The 21,997-nt window shown below is 33.0% G+C and overlaps 1 protein-coding gene across 1 annotated transcript in view; it reads right to left on the bottom strand.

Annotated features, from left to right (window-relative positions):
• The window catches only part of LOC117118831 (G protein-coupled receptor kinase 5-like), an 83,051-nt gene that overhangs the window by 54,282 nt on the left and 6,772 nt on the right, over positions 1 to 21,997 (bottom strand). The window contains exon 2 of the mRNA XM_033263546.1: positions 4,166 to 4,255. Within this exon, the coding sequence (XP_033119437.1) occupies positions 4,166 to 4,255 (90 nt within the window). The remainder of the gene's footprint in view (positions 1 to 4,165; positions 4,256 to 21,997) is intronic.

Raw genomic sequence — 21,997 nt, 5'->3', positions numbered from 1 at the left:
TTCAGTTTGCATTCAAAGGGTACATTGCTGCATAGCTGTCGGGGATATAGTACCTTCATATGACTACTCATACAACAGAAAAAAACGTCGCATGGAGTTAGTGAAGAATGGAGATCTAAATGAAAAAACGATGTATTTTAGCAAGTATTAAAACCTTTTTGTTTTATTTTAGGCCTTCTTCAAAATACCTATGCCACAGCAGTTGATTTTTTTTGCCGTTAAATCAAAATAGTCTCATCCATGCCGACTTGCCGATCGGTTAGCGTGAGCCCTGACTGAACTCTGCAGAAACTTCTCATCGATCTTCGCATCGCTAGGTAAAACAAAATGTCGGAAAACTTTTCTTTGACGCATGAGCATTTGCATAAATGTCTGCACACACACTACACACAATAAAAAACAAAGGAAAAACAGTGAGAGTGAATACAATAGTTCCTATTGCATTACATGCATAGGAACTAAAATCAGTGGTAGGTAAGCACCAGGATTTGCTCAATAGGGGCCAGATCTCTCAGAAAGCAGCAGTAGACAGGGCCATGAGCTGCCCAGAGCAATCTGGCGAAAAGCCCTGGTCTTCCTAGCTCCAACAGTTCAGGGATTTGATAGGCTCACAAGACAATAGCCAATAGATCAAAAGATACTGTGTTAAAATGTGGTATATGCACATACAGTATTCCTGGCCCACCTTTGAATAACATGTTTTATAAGTCAATCGTGACGTCATCACTGCAACTCCCAATGTTGTTTGCCTATCCCCCAGTCCACTAATTTTCCAATTAGTGGACGCTTGGCTTGATTTTTTTAGGTTCGTGTGCAAAAAAAAATCCTCATTTTTTCGTCACCACAAAGACATCGCGTACCACGATGAAAATTTAACTGTAATTGAAAATTACTTTCGTTAAAACAAGCTTAATTAGGACCCGAAGAAAGTTACTTCAAATTCAATATTAAATATGAACAATTAAGGAATTCATTGAATCAATGGACCCTCATAAACAATAAACAACTGCACAAAAAGAGGAAGAATAACTTTCAATGTATTGTGACAATAGCGAAACTTGAACTTGAGATGAGATTTCTAAGTAGAACTGCTTTTGGTAGAAGTAAAAATCAGTTTTACTAGGATTAAACTCAGACTGTGGGACAAGAAACCAAGGCAAGGCACATCAACATTCCAATCTGAAAATCCACTCTCATTGTTTACCACTGTTGTACATTTTAATTGACACTAAATCTGAATTGGGTATGTTGACAAGGTCTTGAGGTTTATAAAAACAACAGCATGACATCATTATGTAGCTAATAAGTCCTTCCTTAATATATCATGACAACCTAATAAGAAGCATCAACAGGAAAGCACACAGAGAAAGCCTCGGCAAAGTGGATCCATGGTCTCAGTGAACTCAAAATAGTAGTTTAATAAACCCATCTAAATAAAAACAAAAAATGGGGATAATGATTCAAATTGTTGACACACCATATTTACTCAAATAAACATCCCTTTATTTATGTCTTCTTTAATTAAATGCTCTTACAAAAATGTAATTTGCGATAAAAAAAAAAACAAAGCTCTTAATTAAAAATGCCATGGGTGTATATTTTTTTACTAATACTCATCCTCCTTATACCAATGACTGTGAAAGCTGTCAGCGAAAGCTTGTAGCCACTGGATAGAAACCAAGCTTCAGAATTATTTAACAAACCAAATAGTAAAACATCCATGCTCTGGTTATTGATGTACAGTAATACACCTACCTGTAAGTACCTACCACAGATAGTACAGCATGCCTGAATGACAAAAGCTAAAATTTAAAAATAATCTCTAAGTAAAATTGAAGAATGAACCGCCAAAACTTTTATAGAAATGGACTGTCTATGAATTGGCCATTAATTAATAGTTTAAGGAAATAACAAAAATTTGAATTTTCTATTGAAATACCACCATGAATTATAATCAATCATTTCATTGTTTATTTAAGATCAGCCTCCTACTTCCAATCACATGGTGTTACAGCCGCTCTACTCAAGAAGGCTCGACTATACCTAACCCAGAAACATGATCAAAGATTGTAGGCCTGGTGCGACTGTTGGCATCAACAACCAGGTTGCTTGACGGACAGATTGTGATGGAACCAATTAGTACGGAGTCAGGCAAACATGGTAACCATCTATTTAATATAATTTTGACAGCTTTTTAACGAGAATGACATACTTATTGATTCACATTGACTGTGATATTGTAATATGACACTGGTGGTCACTTATACTAGTCACAAATATACCACCATGTCTATCCATTCGCCTTGGCATTATACGTACAGTATAGATGATGAAATATATTGGACACTTAATAACAAGCTATAAATATACTTCTATTAGCTTTCTTCCAAACTGGTTAAATTTGTGATTCAATGCTTTTGAAATTACAAATGGTTACACTATTGAATAACAATTGCACAAAAATTGAATCCGTATTTACAATTATTAAAGTCTTCACATAACCTATTATTGTTATGAGGCACCAAGTGTAAATTTATTATTAACACAATTATTTATTAATATAATTTTCATTATTTTATCATTTAATTAAATCACTTCTTGTTTACATAATGAATTTAACATCCGGAATTATGTAAATAACTGTGTAAAGAATTTTATTATTTATTTCTAAGGACTATATAATAAGTTTACAGTGATACTCTACATGAGAAGGAAAAAATAGGGGAAAAAATTAACAATTGTATGACAATGAAAAATGCGTATTATCTTTTTAATATTTAATTTGACTTTTTTTTATTTATTCATTTCTGTGTGTGACAGCGCTCTGAGAGATTACTATAGAACTCTTTATTATTATTATTATTATATTATTATTATTATTATTATCATTATCATTATATCATTATCATTATTATTATTATTATTATTATTATTATTATTATTATTATTATTATTATTATTGTTGCTGACAAAGAAGTATCATAGTGTTGTTTGTCCATAACAAAACTCCTGAACCTTTATCTGGCTTGGTGATGATTATTATTATTAAATTTAGTCTTTCTTCGCTGTAACACTGAAACACCCACCTTGAATTACTTAACATTATACTGTAATATACATTATGCTACATTACTTCATTGGTAGTAAAAATTCCAATCGAATCCTCCTGTGTCACATTCTTAATAACCTGCAACAATTTGTAGGTCAATCGAACGACAATATTATGCTAAGTATAGTTAGGCAGGTCTTGGTAGGCAGGCAGAATGCAGGTCAGTGCCCAGGGACAAATTGGGTCTTATGGCCTAGGATGCAAGAATGATGTAGAATTATGTGTGGCCTGCAATGCAACATATCACGCCTAATTATGTCGCCTGCGATGCAACAATCACACAAAATTATGAGGCCTGCGATGCCATAATCACACAAAATTATGTTGCCGAGGGAATGAGGAACAAAGAATAATGTTGCCTAGAATATCTGGTAAAAAAAATGAGAAAAAATCTATTTCCATTTCTTGAAATAAAAAAAAACAGGCAATAAAAAATTTGCTTAGTTAAAATAATTTGTGTTGAAATATACCGAAAGAACTAAAATCCTAGAAATTAGGAAAAAAAAACATAAGACAACTAAGCACTTTGATAGATATCACAGATCTCATTAAAATTTAAGGTGGTGATATGATTTTTTAGTATGTATTTATTCTTCCATGCCTTCTGAAAATGAAGCATCCTGAGGTTTCCGTTTTTTTGAATGGATGTAATTCAGCAATGTACTGTAGCATAATTTTACAGAACTATACGCATCAGCTGACCTTTAAAATGCACTTATGTGAGACAATGACGTCATGGGATAGCTGTTTAAAAGGGAGTTAAGTGATCATCTTGGTGTAACAGATGCAAATCAACGCCCATGGATAAATTGGGTCTGATTATGTGGCCTAGAATGCAAGAATGTTACAGAATTATGTGGCCTAGGATGTTGAAAAAAAACGAAGAAATTATGTGGCCTAGAAAGTAAGAAACAGGGAATTAAGTGGCCTAGAAAGTGAGAAAAACCAAGGAATTGTGTGGCCCAATGACCTTTTGAAACGTACTTATGCGAGACAGTGACGTCATATGATGAGCAAGCTATTTTGAAACGAGTTAAGTGAGACAATAAAACTTACCTATGTTTAAGTTTTGACAGAGAGATATATGCGGAAATTTCAGGATTTGTTTCCATTTTTTGCTTCTTCCCTTTCGTTTCCCTCCATTTCCTGTAAACATAAATAAAGAATTATCTTTATTAATATTTTATTTATATAATTTCTCAAATATAATTATACTGTTAATTATAATCTTATGTTTTCTATTTTACTCCTTTTGGCATAAAAAAATTGACAAAACTTAAAAAAACAACGCATGAAATGTACACAAAATCTGAGCAAAAAATCCATCAAAATTATTTAAAATAATTGCATCCACACGCCAAGGAATATTAACAGATGATGTAACACAACTGTCATTGGCTGATACAAACTATATACATTTATATAAATGACTACTTACTTATATAATATTAAATAATCATAAAAAAGAAATTCTATTTCACATAATTACGTATTCAAATATGAAGAGTTGCTTATGGTAACATATCTCAATGTTATTTATCATGTACTCTGCACACAAATATCCACAAATCATTTTTATGGCTTCAAAATGTGCAGATAACGCCATAATTTTACTGCTAAAGTTCAATCTCAAGAACTTGACATTTGTTAGTCACAGGCCACAAAGCATCAACATTGTTGATTCAATATCCTTACTTGTAAAATACTATAAAATAATTTTGTTTCTAATATAATATTTAATCACACTGTTTACGTAACTTGAACAATTAACAAATATATATATATCCGAGTTTATAATCTGTCTCTTATACACATCTAGATGTGTATAAGAGACAGCCTTAACGTCATTAAAATTTCCCCTTAGCGGCAGTGTTTTCACCTTAAGGTGTTATGTCTAACGCTTTCCATTGTTATCGTTTCCCCCTATGGTAGGAAATAGTATATAACATAAAATGAGTACGAATGCACAAAGTAGAGTCGTATACGTTGACATAATAGGCATAAGATAATTTTTTATTTCGAATATATTGAGCAAGCCTGTGCTCTTCCTCAGCGATAACACGTAACATATATATAGGAGCTTAGAAGTATCCATAGGAAGAAACTAAAACAATGAAGAGGGTTAAAAACAGTACCTTAAGGAAAAAGTAGTATCGCTAAGGGGAAACTAAAACGAAGATAAGGGGAAATAATAGACAAAAGAGTTTCCCCTTAAGAGCCGAATATATATATTATATATCAGCATGCAACAGAAAATTGCTTTTAAATTGGCATTCTGATTTTCATTTGATTAGGTCACATGTCAAAGTCCTCACTTTTTTGAGGGCCTGATGTGGTTAGTCTGGCAAAACCTCAGATCTGAGTCATTATTATTAACCTTATGATCTGCACAAGTTATGGAGTACTTCTAATGTTCACATTCACCCTCTCACTTTTCGGCGCTATTTGTTCAGATGTTCTAAACCAACAACCTATGACCTCTAAAGATAATAGTATATCGATAGCTAGCCCTATCTAGCTTGTGGCTCAGCATACTGCACAGCAGACTGTGATAATGTGTATAATTTCCAAATGTATTACTGTATAAACTGAATCATGTCCATCTTCAAATTTTTCATTATTCTATATTATTTACCTTGAATCGCAATCCTGTGATATGAAACCACTAAAGCGTCGCCAGTGTGTTCTTCACTCAGTTAACAATGACCACTGTCTTAATTTGCATATTTGCCTGTGGGTAATTGATAATGGTGTGTGATACCAATTGACGGTTTAATGCATTTTTTATGATGACTGCAACTCTATTAGTGTATATAGGTACAGATTGTAGTTTCCTCTTTATATTAACTACTTCTATGCTACAACCAAATCTCACGAAATTTGACACAGTATAGTACTGTAGATTAAATACAGCTAAGAATAGAAAGATTGAACATAACATCCTGGGATTAAAAAACAGGCACATTGACCATTATACCATAGCTTTATTTCTTTACATCACTTCTGATTGTAACATTGCTTTCAGAGGGTTTTAGAAGGTCTGACTCTCATTTCATTGGGATGTAATCCTATCACAAAAAGCACTACCACAAAACTAGAAGGCATACTTCAAAAAGAATGTACTGTAAGAGGCATTTGTATCGAACGTGTGCTGCATTGCTCCTATATATATGTTACTATTTGTGGAACTGTACATTTTAAATATTTCATTGAGTGCATACAGTACAAAATCTCGGAAGTCAGACCTCTTGCGATTCAAAGAAAGAATATTATAGACAAAATTTGATGAAAAATCAATCAACAGGCTGACTAATGTTTTTGATTTTCCTGGGATTTCATTTTTATTTTATTTTATTTTCGGTTAGTACTACAGAATATGCCCTGGTTTCGACATTTTTCATTATGTTTAAGGGTGTTCAGTTATTGACTATTGTAAAAGGTGTTCCACCCACTCTATCTTTTCTAAACAGACATGACATCTAAATGCAGCTGTATAATACGTTAGCAATGAAAAAACATTAATGTTTAAAAGAGATTCTAAGAACCATGTTTTGAAAGCAATGTTCTGATTATTTTCATTGATTATAACTCTGACGACTGCCCATCTCAATCTTACTAGCTTCGACATGCATCATTACATCTACTTTATACAGCAGGAGCACGTTCATAAAATAAACTCAGATTATTTGCCACTCAAGTACATCTAAGAATTTAAACAGTCATTATATAACATAAACTTCAGAATACCTTGATATAATCAGAAATTAATTGAATCTGAACTTATCATTGGGTTCGCTGGTTCTTATTTGTTTAAATTCAACTTGTAAAAACACCGTTGAATCCGGCTATTGCATTGCTGACGTAATACCACGCAAAACAAACAAAAACAATGTTGGCATGAAAGTTGAAATAATGAATTTTGGCCTTATCAGTGGGAGACCAGTTTTGGAGTGATTTACGTTGAGCTAGGCCACCTCCTGGGCTACATTATCCATGCTACAGCTGATACAAAATATGCATTCAAGTGTCTCTTAAGTACCTCAAATTAAGCCCTTCACGTTTATGACGTGCCCAGAGGAAATCTGCAAAAAAAAACTATGATTTATCTAATGGCCATTTTAAAGTCGAAAGTTAGTCTTGCTAAAGTTCTTATACCGTAGTTCTTTGGGTATAAGCCACCCAATTGGAACATAACATTTTGAGGAGAGTGTGCATATTACACTGTTAAAAACATTTTTTTTTCCTGGCCAATTAAAGACATACAGTACATACATTAACATACCAATCTTCAATTTTTTTTTAATCTAAAATTACTAAATATAAAGCTAGCTAAGCTCGTTAAAACCATAACTTGGACATTTTCCAGGGAAACACTTTCAACTTCAACTGAATGTAAAGTAGTGGGTGGGCTTACAGTACACCCAAGTTGGGCTTATGCACAATATAGTATTGCAAAACTTTGTATATAAAATTTTAATATATTTTTGTTTACCCTAAAGATTGTTACATCACCTCTGCAGTGTTTCGTTAGTTTAACATTAATTGATAATCGAATACCTGCAGTATATATTTCATCAACAATAGAAGCTTTAATCAGTTAAAGTATGTACAGTAGTCGTCCATTTAGTAGTTTACATGTTGCTATTACAAATATTTGAGCAATTAAAATATCATGAGCATTCCTTGCATGATTGGACTGTTATTGTGCACTATGATAATTCTCAAGTTTGAAGTTCTATCTGTTATTTTGCACTCAATTAGCTCTTTGGGTATCACCTACCAAGTACAAGATACCTTGCGGAAAGCAAGCACAAGGAAAGCAAGCACAAAGATAGACTGCCTACGGGAAAGATCTCTTCGGGAAGCCTGTAATGTCACCAGCAATGCTAATGAAGCACGAGTTGCTAAATATGGAACTGTGACATGAAAATGTCCCAATATTTTTTATGGGATTCAAAACTATATTTACAACCGAATACTGATTTAATGGTTATGTGCTTGGACTCCAGTTGAGAAAATTTTTGGCAAAATGACAATATATCTTGGAAGATAAACTTTCTCTAGACCAGATTATATTATTTCATGTTTTAAATAATAATATTATGCAAAATATTCTAAATTTAAAGGAAAACATAAGGCCGTTATATTATATAAACCTGGATGCTTGGACGCCAAGGCTATCAATAAGTAACAAAAAGCTGATCTTCATGATCTTTTAGTTGGTCCACATGAATGAGTTGGTCCATGTCTGTACGCATTTCAGCCTAGTTAAAGCTACAAGTCACAGATTATTTCCTACCTTTTAACTCTATCATATGTTGGGCATACTGTACAGTATCTGCATGGACGTGCACGTGGGCGTGTGTGTATCCAAATGCTTATAATGTATGCATGTGGGCATTCATTCAGCTCAATCATTCAATCATCTAATATTTGCTAAATGTGTAATAACTACTTCGTGACTACAAAGAATATTTCTATGTAAATATGTTCCCCCACAGATGTTTATTTAGGAATTTAAAACAATCTCTCAGAAAGATCCAAAGCAACATAATGGCCACTGTATTAAGTTATTTCCTCAATTTAAATTTAAATTTTTATTATATTACATTTTGAATAAAAAGGTTAAAAATATCATTACAATTTTAGAGTAACATTAAAAGATACAGAACGTAGGGCACTGTATTAAGATAATGTTTTCCTCAAATTAAATCTTCACTAATATTTTACATTGTTAATAAAAATGTTCAAAATATCACTATACTTTCAGAGTAACATTAAAAATAAAACCAAAAATGGAAAATATAAATAAATAGGACGAACTTACTAAAATGAGATCAAAGATAACTTTAATTGAAAGCAACATTTAAATTTAGAAGATTTATCTAAGGTTTTCATCCAGATGCTCCTCTTACATCTAACCAGATAGTGTTTCTCTAATGGTCTGTAACATTGTATATAACCGCCAATTTGTTACAAACCCAGTGTAAATTATAATCACCGCAGCGCTCTATAAACTAACTCGTGCTCTAGAATCAATACTCGCAGTCATGAATAATTAACCTATTCTTGCTCTATAAACACACAAAAGGTAAAAACTACACTAGAAGAGAAACATTATTAGCAATCACTCCTACAGTTACTACCAGAATCAATATTATTAGATCATGAACCAAGAGTTATTTTTAAACTACTGTATGGCATCCAATTAAGAGTAACATGTTAAATATAAATTTAATAATGTATTACTTAGATTACTATCTTTATTATTATTTATAAATATTAAAATTAATTTTGTGTAACTAGTTTGATCATTTTTTTGTTTATCTTTTAAATATTAAATACAGTTGAGTCCGCCAAAGTCGACTCTGTTTAAGTCGAAAATTCGCGTCAGTCGAATTTTTGAAGAAGTCCCAATTCTTTCTTATGTATTACTGTGTAAATTGTTTGTTTAATTTGAATTTTTATAAGTCAAATTTCGGCTATATTGACGGAATTTTCCGGTCCGGATAGGCCAATTTCAAAGTAATTTCAACCACACAAGTCGAAGTTCCAAATTTTGTAGCATACATGGAAAAATACACAGCCGTGTGAAAACACAAAGTTCAATCCTTGTTATCTCAGACAGCGCGATGTGGAACTTGGGTCACATAATCGTATGTCGTAAGTTGCAGTCTAAATACAGACCCCCCTCCGGACTGGCTCCAATGTTCAGTTTGTCGTCCAGTTCAGTTTATAGAACTTGTATTGAACCCATTTTGAACAAGATTGTTGTAGTCTGGGCCTAGCTATTTAATTAATTTATCAAAGCCCTGGATTCTTTTGACTACTGTAGGCCTATGCTAGCACAACACATTATTTAATATAATAATACGTACAGTACTGTACCTGTTGTTTTGCTGTACTGCTCAGCAAATTTAATTATTACCAATAAAATTGATGCGATTAATTTTGATATTTTTTGAGTGCATTTCTTTCTCCAAGCACACATTCTTCGTTGGGCAATGCCACTTGCTGGTCAGCAGTCTAGTTGTAAACAGAATAGGTCGCGCCCCAAAAAAACTCTGCCTGCCCACCAATTGGTCCATTTTTGTGGGGTGTTTTGCACTAGACATGTGCTTCGGCTGTGATGACGTCAGATCGCCCAAAGTTTCATAGTGCGAAACAAGCTTGGTGTAATCAAGAATGTTTTGTTAAAAAAATTTATAAAACAAAGAAACAAAGCAAAAAACAAATAAGAAACCCTCATAGTATTATTTTAGAATCAAATCTAAATAAACCTAACAAATTAGATTTTATTCTCTACAAATTTCCTCCGTAATAAAATTAGCAACATGTATTGAATAGCATCTTGAGGTGCATTTGCAATTAACCACTGACGAATCTAACAAATTTGAATTAGACGTCTACTAAAAAGAGTAACCAGTAGGAACTTGCTTTGTCGAGTTCCGTCTTTATTTCAGGTTGATTCCAAATGGTTTTTAAGGATTAAAAGCAAGAATATACACTAATTAAAACATTGGAATGCGTACCTAAATTTCACTTCATAATTAACCAACAAAACGTCTACTGGCGTGTCATGTTAACAGATAATCTCCATGGCAATGCGAGTACAGCTAAGCGTCTCGTTTTCACAGCGTGTGCTTGTCGTTAAACGATGTCTATAGTTAACTATCGATCGTCTGGTTTTTCCAGTGAGTGTTACCGCCCTGAATTTGACAAATCGTCCGAGATTCGGAATAGGGAGTTCATGTTTTCAGGAAAGTATTTTATTAAAAGAAGAATAGGAATGATTTTGGGACTTAAAAAAATGTTCGGTTTTGCGTAAAAATTTGATTTTGTGGACATTGAGTACACATAGTATTGTTCTATGTTACAGTACTATTTTTTTTTTTTCGAAAATTTTCAAGTCGAAATCTGTATAACTCGATCTTTTTATGCCAGTCCCATTAGATTCGACTTAGGCGGAGTCGACTGTACATAATTTTCAATATTATTTTCAGATCAAAAATATATATCAAATTTTATTATTTGGATTATTTTTAAATAAATATTTAAATAATTTTAGCGTAACTATTTCATCATTTTATATATTTTATCTTTTAAATATTAAATAAATAATTTTTAATATTAATTTGATATCAAAAACAAATATCAAATCGTTTAAAAACAAACATGTTTTTCTATATCATCAATGGCAATTCCTTCTCTGAAACACAAACATTAATTAATCTCTGTAATAAAAATAGTTTTGTGTAGACACGACAACTACTTGTACACCGTTATTTATAAGCAAACTATAATTTACGAGGCAGACTGGTATGTGCATAATGCTAGCCCATGTAAGCCATTCCAGCAGCTTAGAGAAGGCAAGCAATCTGCAGCCTAGGAATTTCTATAGCATGTTGTTAATACCGTAGTTTCTCTGCTATAAGCCCCCCCCCCTTGAACACAAAATTGAGCCAAATTTTGGGGATGGCTTATACAGTACCTGAGAATCCCGTTTTTCAATCAATGGCAATTTTTCCACATTATATGCCTAATTCAAAGCCAATATTTAATGTATTTTTCTGAGGACATTTGTAAAAATTATGGCCAAGGAAAGGCTAATACGGTACATAAAATTGGGAGAACACAGGGGGTGGGTTTTTACCCAGGGAACTACACGGTACTAACACTTTAGGCCTGTACACTATCTGCTGATCTTCTTCAGTCTGTTTAACCATGGTCTAACTTGATGAAGAAAGCATTAATTTCCGGGACACATAAAAATCAGGGGTGTAGACTAATTTTGACCTGGAGGGGTGTGACAATTGAAAATGCGAATGTAATTCACAATTTCTTTGAAAAACTTAACGGCCGTTTTTACTATGTGGAACTTATTTTACCGCCATGAGAATCAGTATGTAAACTGCTGCCAAATATGCTATAAGATGTACATTATACCTATTAATATTATTAAGCTAATATTTCGACAATTTGCAAACAGATTTTTAATTTTAACCTACGCCCAACACTGCTTCAGCCTAAAGTCGAGTCTACAGTATCTTACGGTAGCTCTGTGATAACCGACAACATGATGCCATCTGGTGACTGTCGGTGGCAGTTTAATGCAGATTGCCAATGAAAACAATCCACTGTGCACACCTTGTGTTGTTATCTATGGAAATGTGTTGGATGATGATCACTGGGACAATAATATGTTTGCAGCATTAGAGTTTAACCACAGAATAACCATGAAGAAATATTTTAGACTATTTTTATCATGACATCCACATCTATCGTTTTTCAAATTGGCTTTTAATTGACAGGATAAGCCATTGATACAACATGGGCCCTGTGTACTCTTCGGGAAAAAGCAGTAAAGTGGGTCCCTGCATAATTCACCACTGGGCAGATGAAGGGGGGCAGCTATGCCATGATTAATGTGAGTTGCCAGGGGCCCAGCCCAAATTTACTCCTATGTGTATAGTATAATTATACATACATCACACTCCTCTCTACTACACAGCTAACACTACTGTATGCAGATGTGCATCATAATAACTGAGTTTTATCATCAATTATATTTTTCCTCCTCAAAGGTGTTTGAGATTCCATTACCTAAATGATTCATGATTACCAAGTAGAATGTATTAAGATGATGACAAAAACATGATATTAAACATCTAGAGGATACAGTAAGTAGGCTTTTACTGACACACACAGAATAAGACTTCTTTGAAGTTGCCCGGCAATGAAAAGTGTCATAAGTATTTCATTTTACTGGTAATTAATTATTGGTTTACAATGGCAAGAGATGAGTTGTAGGCCTACCAAGGATGTAGAAAGATGCTAAGTAAAAGATCAGTCGGAGGTTCCATAAATCCATGCATAATCCACGAGGAATTTTATAAGCGGGCACTAAAGTATTTAACACTTAACTATCTACAGTATGACGTAGGAACGCTCCATGACCCTGCCTCAACGGCTTACTGTATTGTAAATAAATCAAGGGTTAACAGTCATGGTGGCAAGATGGGTAGTCAAGAGGTAAATGATACAATGGACAGTTTCAGAGTTTCCAACAACTGACCAATCACAACAGAGCCAGAAATATACGCATGTCCTACATGCGTTGACCCACAAATGCATGTGTTTACATACTAATGTTATTGTTTTGTGGGGCCTTAGCAACAATATCCAAGGGGCCGGACTTAGCAGAAAGGTCAATTCTATTGGTTAAAGGTCAATTCTATTGGTTAATGCAACAAAAAACTCTGTGGACACAACTCTCCTATACCTAGTAATCCACGATTTGGACATGATAGTATTGTACAGTTCGTCTTCCAATTTGATACCACCTTGGGACCTAAAGATTTGTGGTGGTCATGGGTGTTCGGTCTCCACACAGAGGGGTAGCTTAGTGTAATAATAGATGGAAGAATCGCAACTTGGAAATGTGGTCTCGAATTAGAGGGGTCTCGGAATTAAAGGGTTCTCAATTAGGAGGGTGCACTATATGGTATGTGTTGCTATTATATATATGACGCACATCAAACTATCTAATCACTTATGGAGCATCTGTAAGATGAAATTTTAAGGTGTGGTTTTGAATGGTTGCAGAGGACCCAAATAAATGTAAAAATGAAAATGAAAATATTGTGGGAGGAACTACAGATTGTAAATCCAGGCACACTGTCGGACGATGATCATTCAGACACACCTCCTCCATTGTGGTCTTTGTGGTATTGCCTCAGCCAACGACTATTGGCGCAGTGTGTGCCACGCTTTACATAAAGCACAATTACATTTGCGGGCAAATAAAAGGTCAATGACCAGCCCGAAGGAGAAAACAAGAATGATATGCCACACAGACATGGAGTAACCAACATATTCAACCTCACAGTGTACTTTACTACTCTAGCAGACTTCAAAGAAATTTACACGATTAATAAAGTACTTAAGTACTTCCGCTAATAACCATTATTTCCTATTAAAAAATTAAAAGTCAACGACCATTGATGGTGTAAACATATACAGACTGTCTGATGATGATTATCATTACCAAACATCTGAATTATCCATATAAATTGCATATTTAACAGGAAAAACATAGTAGTTATTATATGACGAACAATGTGATTAATATGACGAACTATGGTACATAACCAGGGGGTTTCTATGGTTTGGCCGAATAAACTTTCCAATTAAAACATCTGATAAAAAAAAAAAAAACTTTCCCCCTCCCCTATCAAACACCATCAGAATTATGATGAAATTTAAAGTTAATGCTTCATTTATTGTAAAGGGGATTTGCCATTGACCGCCCCTGGAGCTTTTATTCTGGACCTCACCAGAGGACCAAGTGTCCCCATATCCCTAGATACGGGCGTAAAGAGAGATAATCATTGAGTCAATTTCACTAAAAATTATAATTGGCATATAGATCTGTACAGATTAAGCCCCCTTATCAGATATATGTTATAGTGGATAGAAATCACGGATACATTATCATCTCCATTAATAGTATTAAATCAAAATCGTGAAACTCTGCCGTGACTGCTAATTCTACAAGCAGACATATAATTCCTCATGAGGTGACACACAAGTTAATATTATATTCAGCAACTAATTATCCTGCCATCACCGATACATGGCAATCATAGATTTCTCACCCAAACACAACTCACTGGATGCTAGGCTTGATTTACCATACAATAGTTATTAATACTATAAGAATAACGTGCTAATGCGTAGAGACGCCAATGGGCATTTGTATTTTTTCACTTTCAAAATGGCAGAATGCTTAAACAAGTTTTCGTATTGGTTGAATCAGCGTCCTACCACAGTGTTATTGTGTGTACTCAAGAATAATTAATCATGTGAAAATCAAAATAATATTATGCGAGGCACATAATCATTTTTGGCCAAAAAGTTTGGAATGTTAACCTGTCAGGCATCATAAAAAGACATACTGTACCACTTTAAGTATTCTTATCAGTTTAAGTTTGTGTATTTGAAAATGTCCATTTCCAATGTGATCTTTTAAGGTAAACAAAAGGGTTGAATGCACAGAAGTTATTATTTGCATCAGTTAGAATGATAATATTTAATTCATGTAAATCATGTCCTGCATTTGTTACATGTTCTCCATACATATGAGTAAGCATTAGTTACCGTACCTATTGTATCCGCTGGGAAAGCATTTCAGTGCAGGCAAAAAAAATTGAATTTACCATTTGATATGATGTCTTGAATTTATTATCATATGAAAATTATTCTTGTCATGAAATTCTGTCAGACATTTTATAAATTGTTTTCCATAAAAAAAAATGAATGGCTATTTCAAATTTCACTACATGCAGTAAAGAGCATTTGGAGATGAGAAAGATTTTCATTTACAAGTATTTTCAAGATTAAGAGAGGACACATTCTGAATGCAAGGATAGTTAATTTGAGCCAAGTTATAGCCAGTAAAAAATACACTTACAAGAAAATAAGTAACATTTTTTAAATAGCCAATATTTTCCTATATTTTTAATTTAGTATTACCATTTTAAAGAGGGTGACCTATCCAATTCCGGCAGAATCTGATCATTAAGAGCCCTCAATAAAATATACAAAAAACATGTGCAATATTGAATATTCAAAAGACAGATAAAATTTAAAAGGCCTACAATAAAACTTATTAAAATATACATTAAAACTTGTAAAAATCAGACTAAAAATATACAAATTTTATCTATTGATAAATTGCTTAAATTTTAAGTTTAAAAGATTATAAATTTTCAGATAAGCGAATATCTTAGGAAAGAAAAGAGGAAAGACAGGACAAATAAATTCAACATCTGAGCAAAACTTGGGCAAAATACCAAGGACAGTGCTGTATATATACATGTACTACTACTATATAGTATGTACAATAGTACGAGAAATGTTAATAAAGATAGATAGTTACTGTAGTATGTAATAGGGGTGGCCAATAACAATAATAATTATACACTTTTTTTTACACATTTTATAAGAACACTGAAGCTGAAATTGCTTAAAAATTAAGAACAAAATAAGACCAAATTGAGGCTGAGGTAATGTCCAATGAGGTTTTTATTTTTTTTATAAATAAAATAGACTATATAATACCCTCTATAAAATATAGTACAGGAATATGCTGCTGTACAATAATAAAAACAAAATAAGAACACCGAGTCTGGGAAAGATTTTACTGGTTCTTATTTTTTTTTTTTTTTAAGTGTAGTACAGGAATTCCCTTCTAAACTTTTGCCTAACACACTGTACAGTAAATGGGATTTAGAACAAGCAATATGAGTAATGGGAGTCTCCCAATAATCAGGACAGCCTCTAATACTCCTACAAGGAAGCAAGAATCTCCCAGAAAATAACATGCAAATATTATTTATTTGCATGCTTTTACTATTTAATTATTAATTGTCTCACAGAAGTCAGTGCAGATATCACAATGTGCAAGAAAATGAAATTTAACCAGATCTCTTGAGGAAGTCACTTTTTCCAACTTGAATATTATTCAAAAAACTATCCCTAAAAATTATATGTGTACATACTGTACCTAGAGCAAGCCACAACAATAATGATCTAGAGCAACCACGACAATTTTTTATGATAGTAGTCATAAATACTGTCCATTAAACTAAGACTGCCCCTCAAATTGGGCATTGATACAAGTACAATCAATACCATTTTTTTTTACGAGTAGTATACAGTAATTATGTTAACTGTACTTTTATAGCATACAGTACAACAAACTCCAAGGAAATAATTGCAAGTCAACGTTCATTCAATCATCTTCAGTTTTTGTATTATGCTTCTATCCGTTAACGCCAATCATTTAGTATGTACTTATAATACTGTATTTTATTTCTGAGAATTAGCACGCCATATATTTGTGGTTAGACCGAGACCTACATACCACCAGCTAAATATTAGCAGTGGCAACTGCACAAGTTACCGCACAGTGGTGCCTATTTTATCGACCCATCCTTTTGAAAGAGTGTGTTGTCCATATTAACCAAGCTGAACACGATTTGCCCAGCAGGAACCAATCAAATTGGGATTTGAACAGATTACGAATTAAATTACATATCACAGCCAACATCCTAACCTACAAAACCACTGTCTGCAATACATTGAACTCTCCCATGAATATCAAGTAACTAGATATCATTCAACCCACTCCTTTATATATACTATATGTACAGTATTAAGCTTAAAAGCTAAGTTCCTATTAAAATATTAATATTTTAAAATTTTTAGCTTTTAAATTAAAATTGCAAAAAAAAACTTGATAACAGGCCAATAAAAATAAAATTCATACTCTTTGCAAAACCCTTTAAATTAGGACAACATTAAACATCATCAGCTTTGTAAGTTCCCCTTTTCTATAATTTATCCACCTAGAAAGGTTTAGTTTAGTGTAAGTTTATTCAAATATTTTTTTTTTAGGATCATCAAAAATGAATTCTTAACAAATCTAGTAAACTTTAGTTCACAAATCTATTTCATAATGACTCCAGTCATATTATACAATTATAATCATTGGTTTCACACCAGTTAATTATTATGAACATGAAAAATAAGACAGAATTAGTTAATTAAATTGAGAATTTAATTCATAAGATAAATTTGCCTATCACTTTGTTTGAAAGCAGTACCATAATATAACCTTTCATCTAGAACACTTTTTGCTAATTTGTGAGTGTTGAAAGGCAGTGATCAAAATTAGTTTCTTTTAGACTCTAATTATATTGATTTTCCTAGTTACCATAAAATGTACTTGTTGTAGATACATAGTACCAATAGAGAATTATTTTTAATGAATACATCAAAATATTTCTTGCCAAGAAATATCTAAACTGGTACTCCAGTTGACACAATACATAAAAGAGAACAATATAAACTTGTAATTTTGAGTTATTTACAGTAAGGATATACTTGCGTAAAATAAAATTTTTTTTTTTTTGTTCTTTTTAATATCAAACAGGATTCGAACCCAGCTTGCTGGTATTTAAAGGCAAATATATTAAGCACCACCTTTACATCTCAATTTTTTTTTTTTTTTTGCTCCATTCCACTGCTTTTAAACTATAAACGTTTGGTACTCAAGGCATGATTTAAAAAAAAAAATTTTACGTGGTTGTATGCATTTACATTTTTTTTTCCAGGCCCATATTAAACAAATAAAAAATGGATATCTAATTTTAAAATACAGTATATATATATTAATGGCCTGAATCCACAGAATATGAATATATTTGCTATATTTATCATTCAATGCATTTAATATTTTCGGAAGTGAAGACTAATGTTATTTTTTTAACCTTGATTTTGTTTTCCTTGGGTACACAACCATTCATGTTCATAATCAGAAAGACCCGGACAAATAAACGTTTATTGTGATCCAAAATGCATCAAAATAATTGAAATTCAGAGGCTTAATAGCCGATAATTATAACGGAAGATGTTTCTAATTTTAGGCGACTGCACAAAGTAAACACTAATAGTAAAAGCGTATAGTACAGTACAAGCATATAATACACTTTTGTTTTGACAATCATTAACAGTAATCTTGGACTGAAAATATTTTTTGATTTTTATCCACACATAATCTTGAAATATACTGGTTTTACTTCGAAATTGGCATCAATTCGTTGAATGCGTAGGTTAGCCTAGATATTGCGTTGGACACAATCGTAAGGAGACGCCCACAAATTCTATTATTACCATTTATCTTTGCAAATTTAAAGATGAGTCACAGAATTCGTAAAAATTAAAGGAACATACTGTAATAAATTAAAGGTTTTATGGTAATCCCCCCTTATCATTTACCTTGTCCTGTGCACAGTGAATACTGTAATGTACATCCTAATAAATTTGTTTCCTCTATATCTAATCAATTACTGCCTTTTCTATTTGCAAAGAGAGTTCTAAAAAATTTAGTTGCAAAATCATCAACCATGTAGGACATTATACTATAGAATTTTTGGGATCCTACAGGATATAATAATTACAACATGTTCGATACTTTGTGGCTAAATTGTTTATAAAATTATCAATTTATTCTTGCATTCAAAACTCCTATAATAATATACTACAGTAGGTCATCAAACTAAAAACATTTTTTTACTGGTAGTACTTAGTGGTAATATTTCTATCGTAATCATTATTGAGAGCACACACTTCCTGTGGATATAAACTGTCAAACAGATGTCAATCTAGGGCAATGCTACACAGATCTACAGTTAACTGTGATGCGATGTGTATCTGTTTTTTAGAATATAGTTTATCTAGACCCAGAATACAGAATGGATAAAAGGTACTGTAGTACTAGTTGTAGAAAATTTAAAACGGACCTCTGACTGCCCATCTCAGCAGTTTTTAAGCCAGATTATGCAATTCTGTGTTGGGTTCACCACTTCTTCCAAGCAAACAAGTCTGTTTACTTTCCCAGCATACTATATTGTAAAACCTCAAAAGACCAAGACATGCTTATTCCGAGATTACTTTTGCAAAATCGGCTCCTGAAGACATTTTTCAACCATGAAATTCTGTTTTATACCTATTAGTATTATAACTGAATAGTTAACATTAGAACTAAGCATAGTGTTACCACTGTATATAAAACACATCATCTCTAACATCACACAGTACAGTATTTGTACTAGACTACACACAATTACCCTTTGAAGTTGTTTCAGTATTGTATATCTGTATTGTAAATGATTTATTTAATTATAAATACTGTAGCTATTTTAAAATAATACAAAAAATATTCTACAATTATTATTCAATCATACTTTCTATATGTATGGAAATCTAATTGATGAATATAAATAAAATGTATACCCTATCATAGATAAAATTAAGACGCATTAAGATAAAGTACCGGTGTGTTCAATCGTTTACAATGTGATACTACTGCAGCATATAAATTAGCTTACGATAATATCTGTGTGGGAGTGAACATCCTTCCCTTTGGCGAAGGGCCTGGATAGCATTGGTCCATGATCCAGACCATTGTAGTATCATAGCATCTCGACTATAATTTAACTTGATCTTATCATGGAGATATTTAAAATAGGATCTGCTGTATAAGATTAATTGGGATTATTACTAATCCCTACTGGGATTAGTTACTAATCTCCCAAATGTCTCCTGATACATAAGTGTTGTGTGTTTCACCTATCGGGTATCTGAGAATAATACATTTAAGCACTGTATTTTAAACTACTATTCAAATAGTTTGACTTCGTATTTTTCTTTTAATAGTAATTCCTAAAGTACTCTGTCATATTCTCCTTACTTAATTCCACACACTACCTGCTAGCTACATACTGTACCATGCAAAATTCTCTGACTGTTTTAATCCTGCATAGGCACTTAATTTCAACACTTTACTTCTTTCTTTAATTATTTGTAATATACCTTTCATTTTCAATACAAGCACACATTAACAACTAACATTCAGTATTCTGAATTTGAAAAAGGAGTTCTAATCCTAAATATTACACAGGGAATAAATGAAATCTTAAGAGGGGTGTGGCAGGCAGCCAATTCTATTTTTATTACCTTTTTTTGTAGTTGTTAAAAAACAACAGGGGATTAACTTTTAGGATTTAGGAAGGATTTAGCAATGAGCTTTTTCTGCTGGATGGAGTCTCACACAGGATAGAAAAAAGAATCATAATTGTATCCAGGTAATTACCCATCCAAAAATACAGGTCTTTCTAATTAAAGACCCCTCCAATGAAAGACCACCTGTCTGGATGAAATCAGATCCATCTTTTTGATATTATTTGTTCTAATTAAAGACCAAAGCTGCTAAAGACTATGAAAACCCTTGTCCCAAAAGTACTCTTTAATTGGAGGAAGACCTGTATACTAATTACAAGCTGAGCAAGATCAGGTGTTCTAACATTCTACTACCGGTTGCGAAAATATTCTATTAATGAATAGGAATGCTACAAAAGTAGAACATAAAGTTAAGGCAATTATCTTCACGTAGCCATCCATGTCAATTCTTGCTATTTTTGGAACTTTTCCAAATAAGGAATGACACAGGTCCTATTTAGCCTCTAGGTAACTAGCCATCTTTTATTATGAACTAATTCTGTTCAGGTACGAGATCCCAAGGGTATAATACAAAGCCTGTGATTAATCTCCAGGCAGCCAACTTTCTTTAATAGATCTATTCATATTAGTGATCAACTCAGAAAAGGTGAGCGGCTACACTGGTCTCCAGCTAGTAACACATCTTTCATGTACTATACTGCAGTGACACCTACAAGATAACTTTGGTAGTGCACTGCAAGACAATTGACATGTCGACAAGGACTTGAAGCCCCGCCCACAAAGTCACGAAAAAAAAAAATCATTATTATTATTATTATTATTACGAAAACCTTAGACAATGGCGGCTAGACTTACTGAGTTGGCGAACATTTTCTTTGCTATCAACCTTCTTTAAGAGAACTCAGGGTAGGCGGTATGCAAATGAATCATATTCATATTGTTAATCTATTTCATGGAACAGGCGGGGATATTGTGGTAAAAGCCTCTGTATTTCGCTCCCAAAGGAAGAGGGAAAATGCAGCATTCAGTCAACCTCGTTGTCGGCAAAGGTCAAGTCACTGATGCGCACTGCTCGAGTAAATCTGGGTATCTATAACCAAGCATAGACATCTAGGCCTAGGCTCACGTATGTTTCGCGTTGACAACCTGCTGTCTAAGGAAATTAAAATGTCAGAGAATAAGTCTTTGATCATGTGACTAAATGAAGCTTGCTGATTACAGTACAGTCGTGAAATATTGCAATTTTACCTGCGCGCAGGCTTCGTAGATACATCGTAGCCTGATATAAACAATCTAACCTGC

This window comes from Anneissia japonica, unplaced genomic scaffold, assembly GCF_011630105.1.
Source record: "Anneissia japonica isolate Jap-2015-1 unplaced genomic scaffold, ASM1163010v1 scaffold737_len1565949_cov176, whole genome shotgun sequence".
Classification (NCBI taxonomy): Eukaryota; Metazoa; Echinodermata; class Crinoidea; order Comatulida; family Comatulidae; genus Anneissia; species Anneissia japonica.
This window is presented reverse-complemented; position numbering and strand designations above follow the sequence as displayed.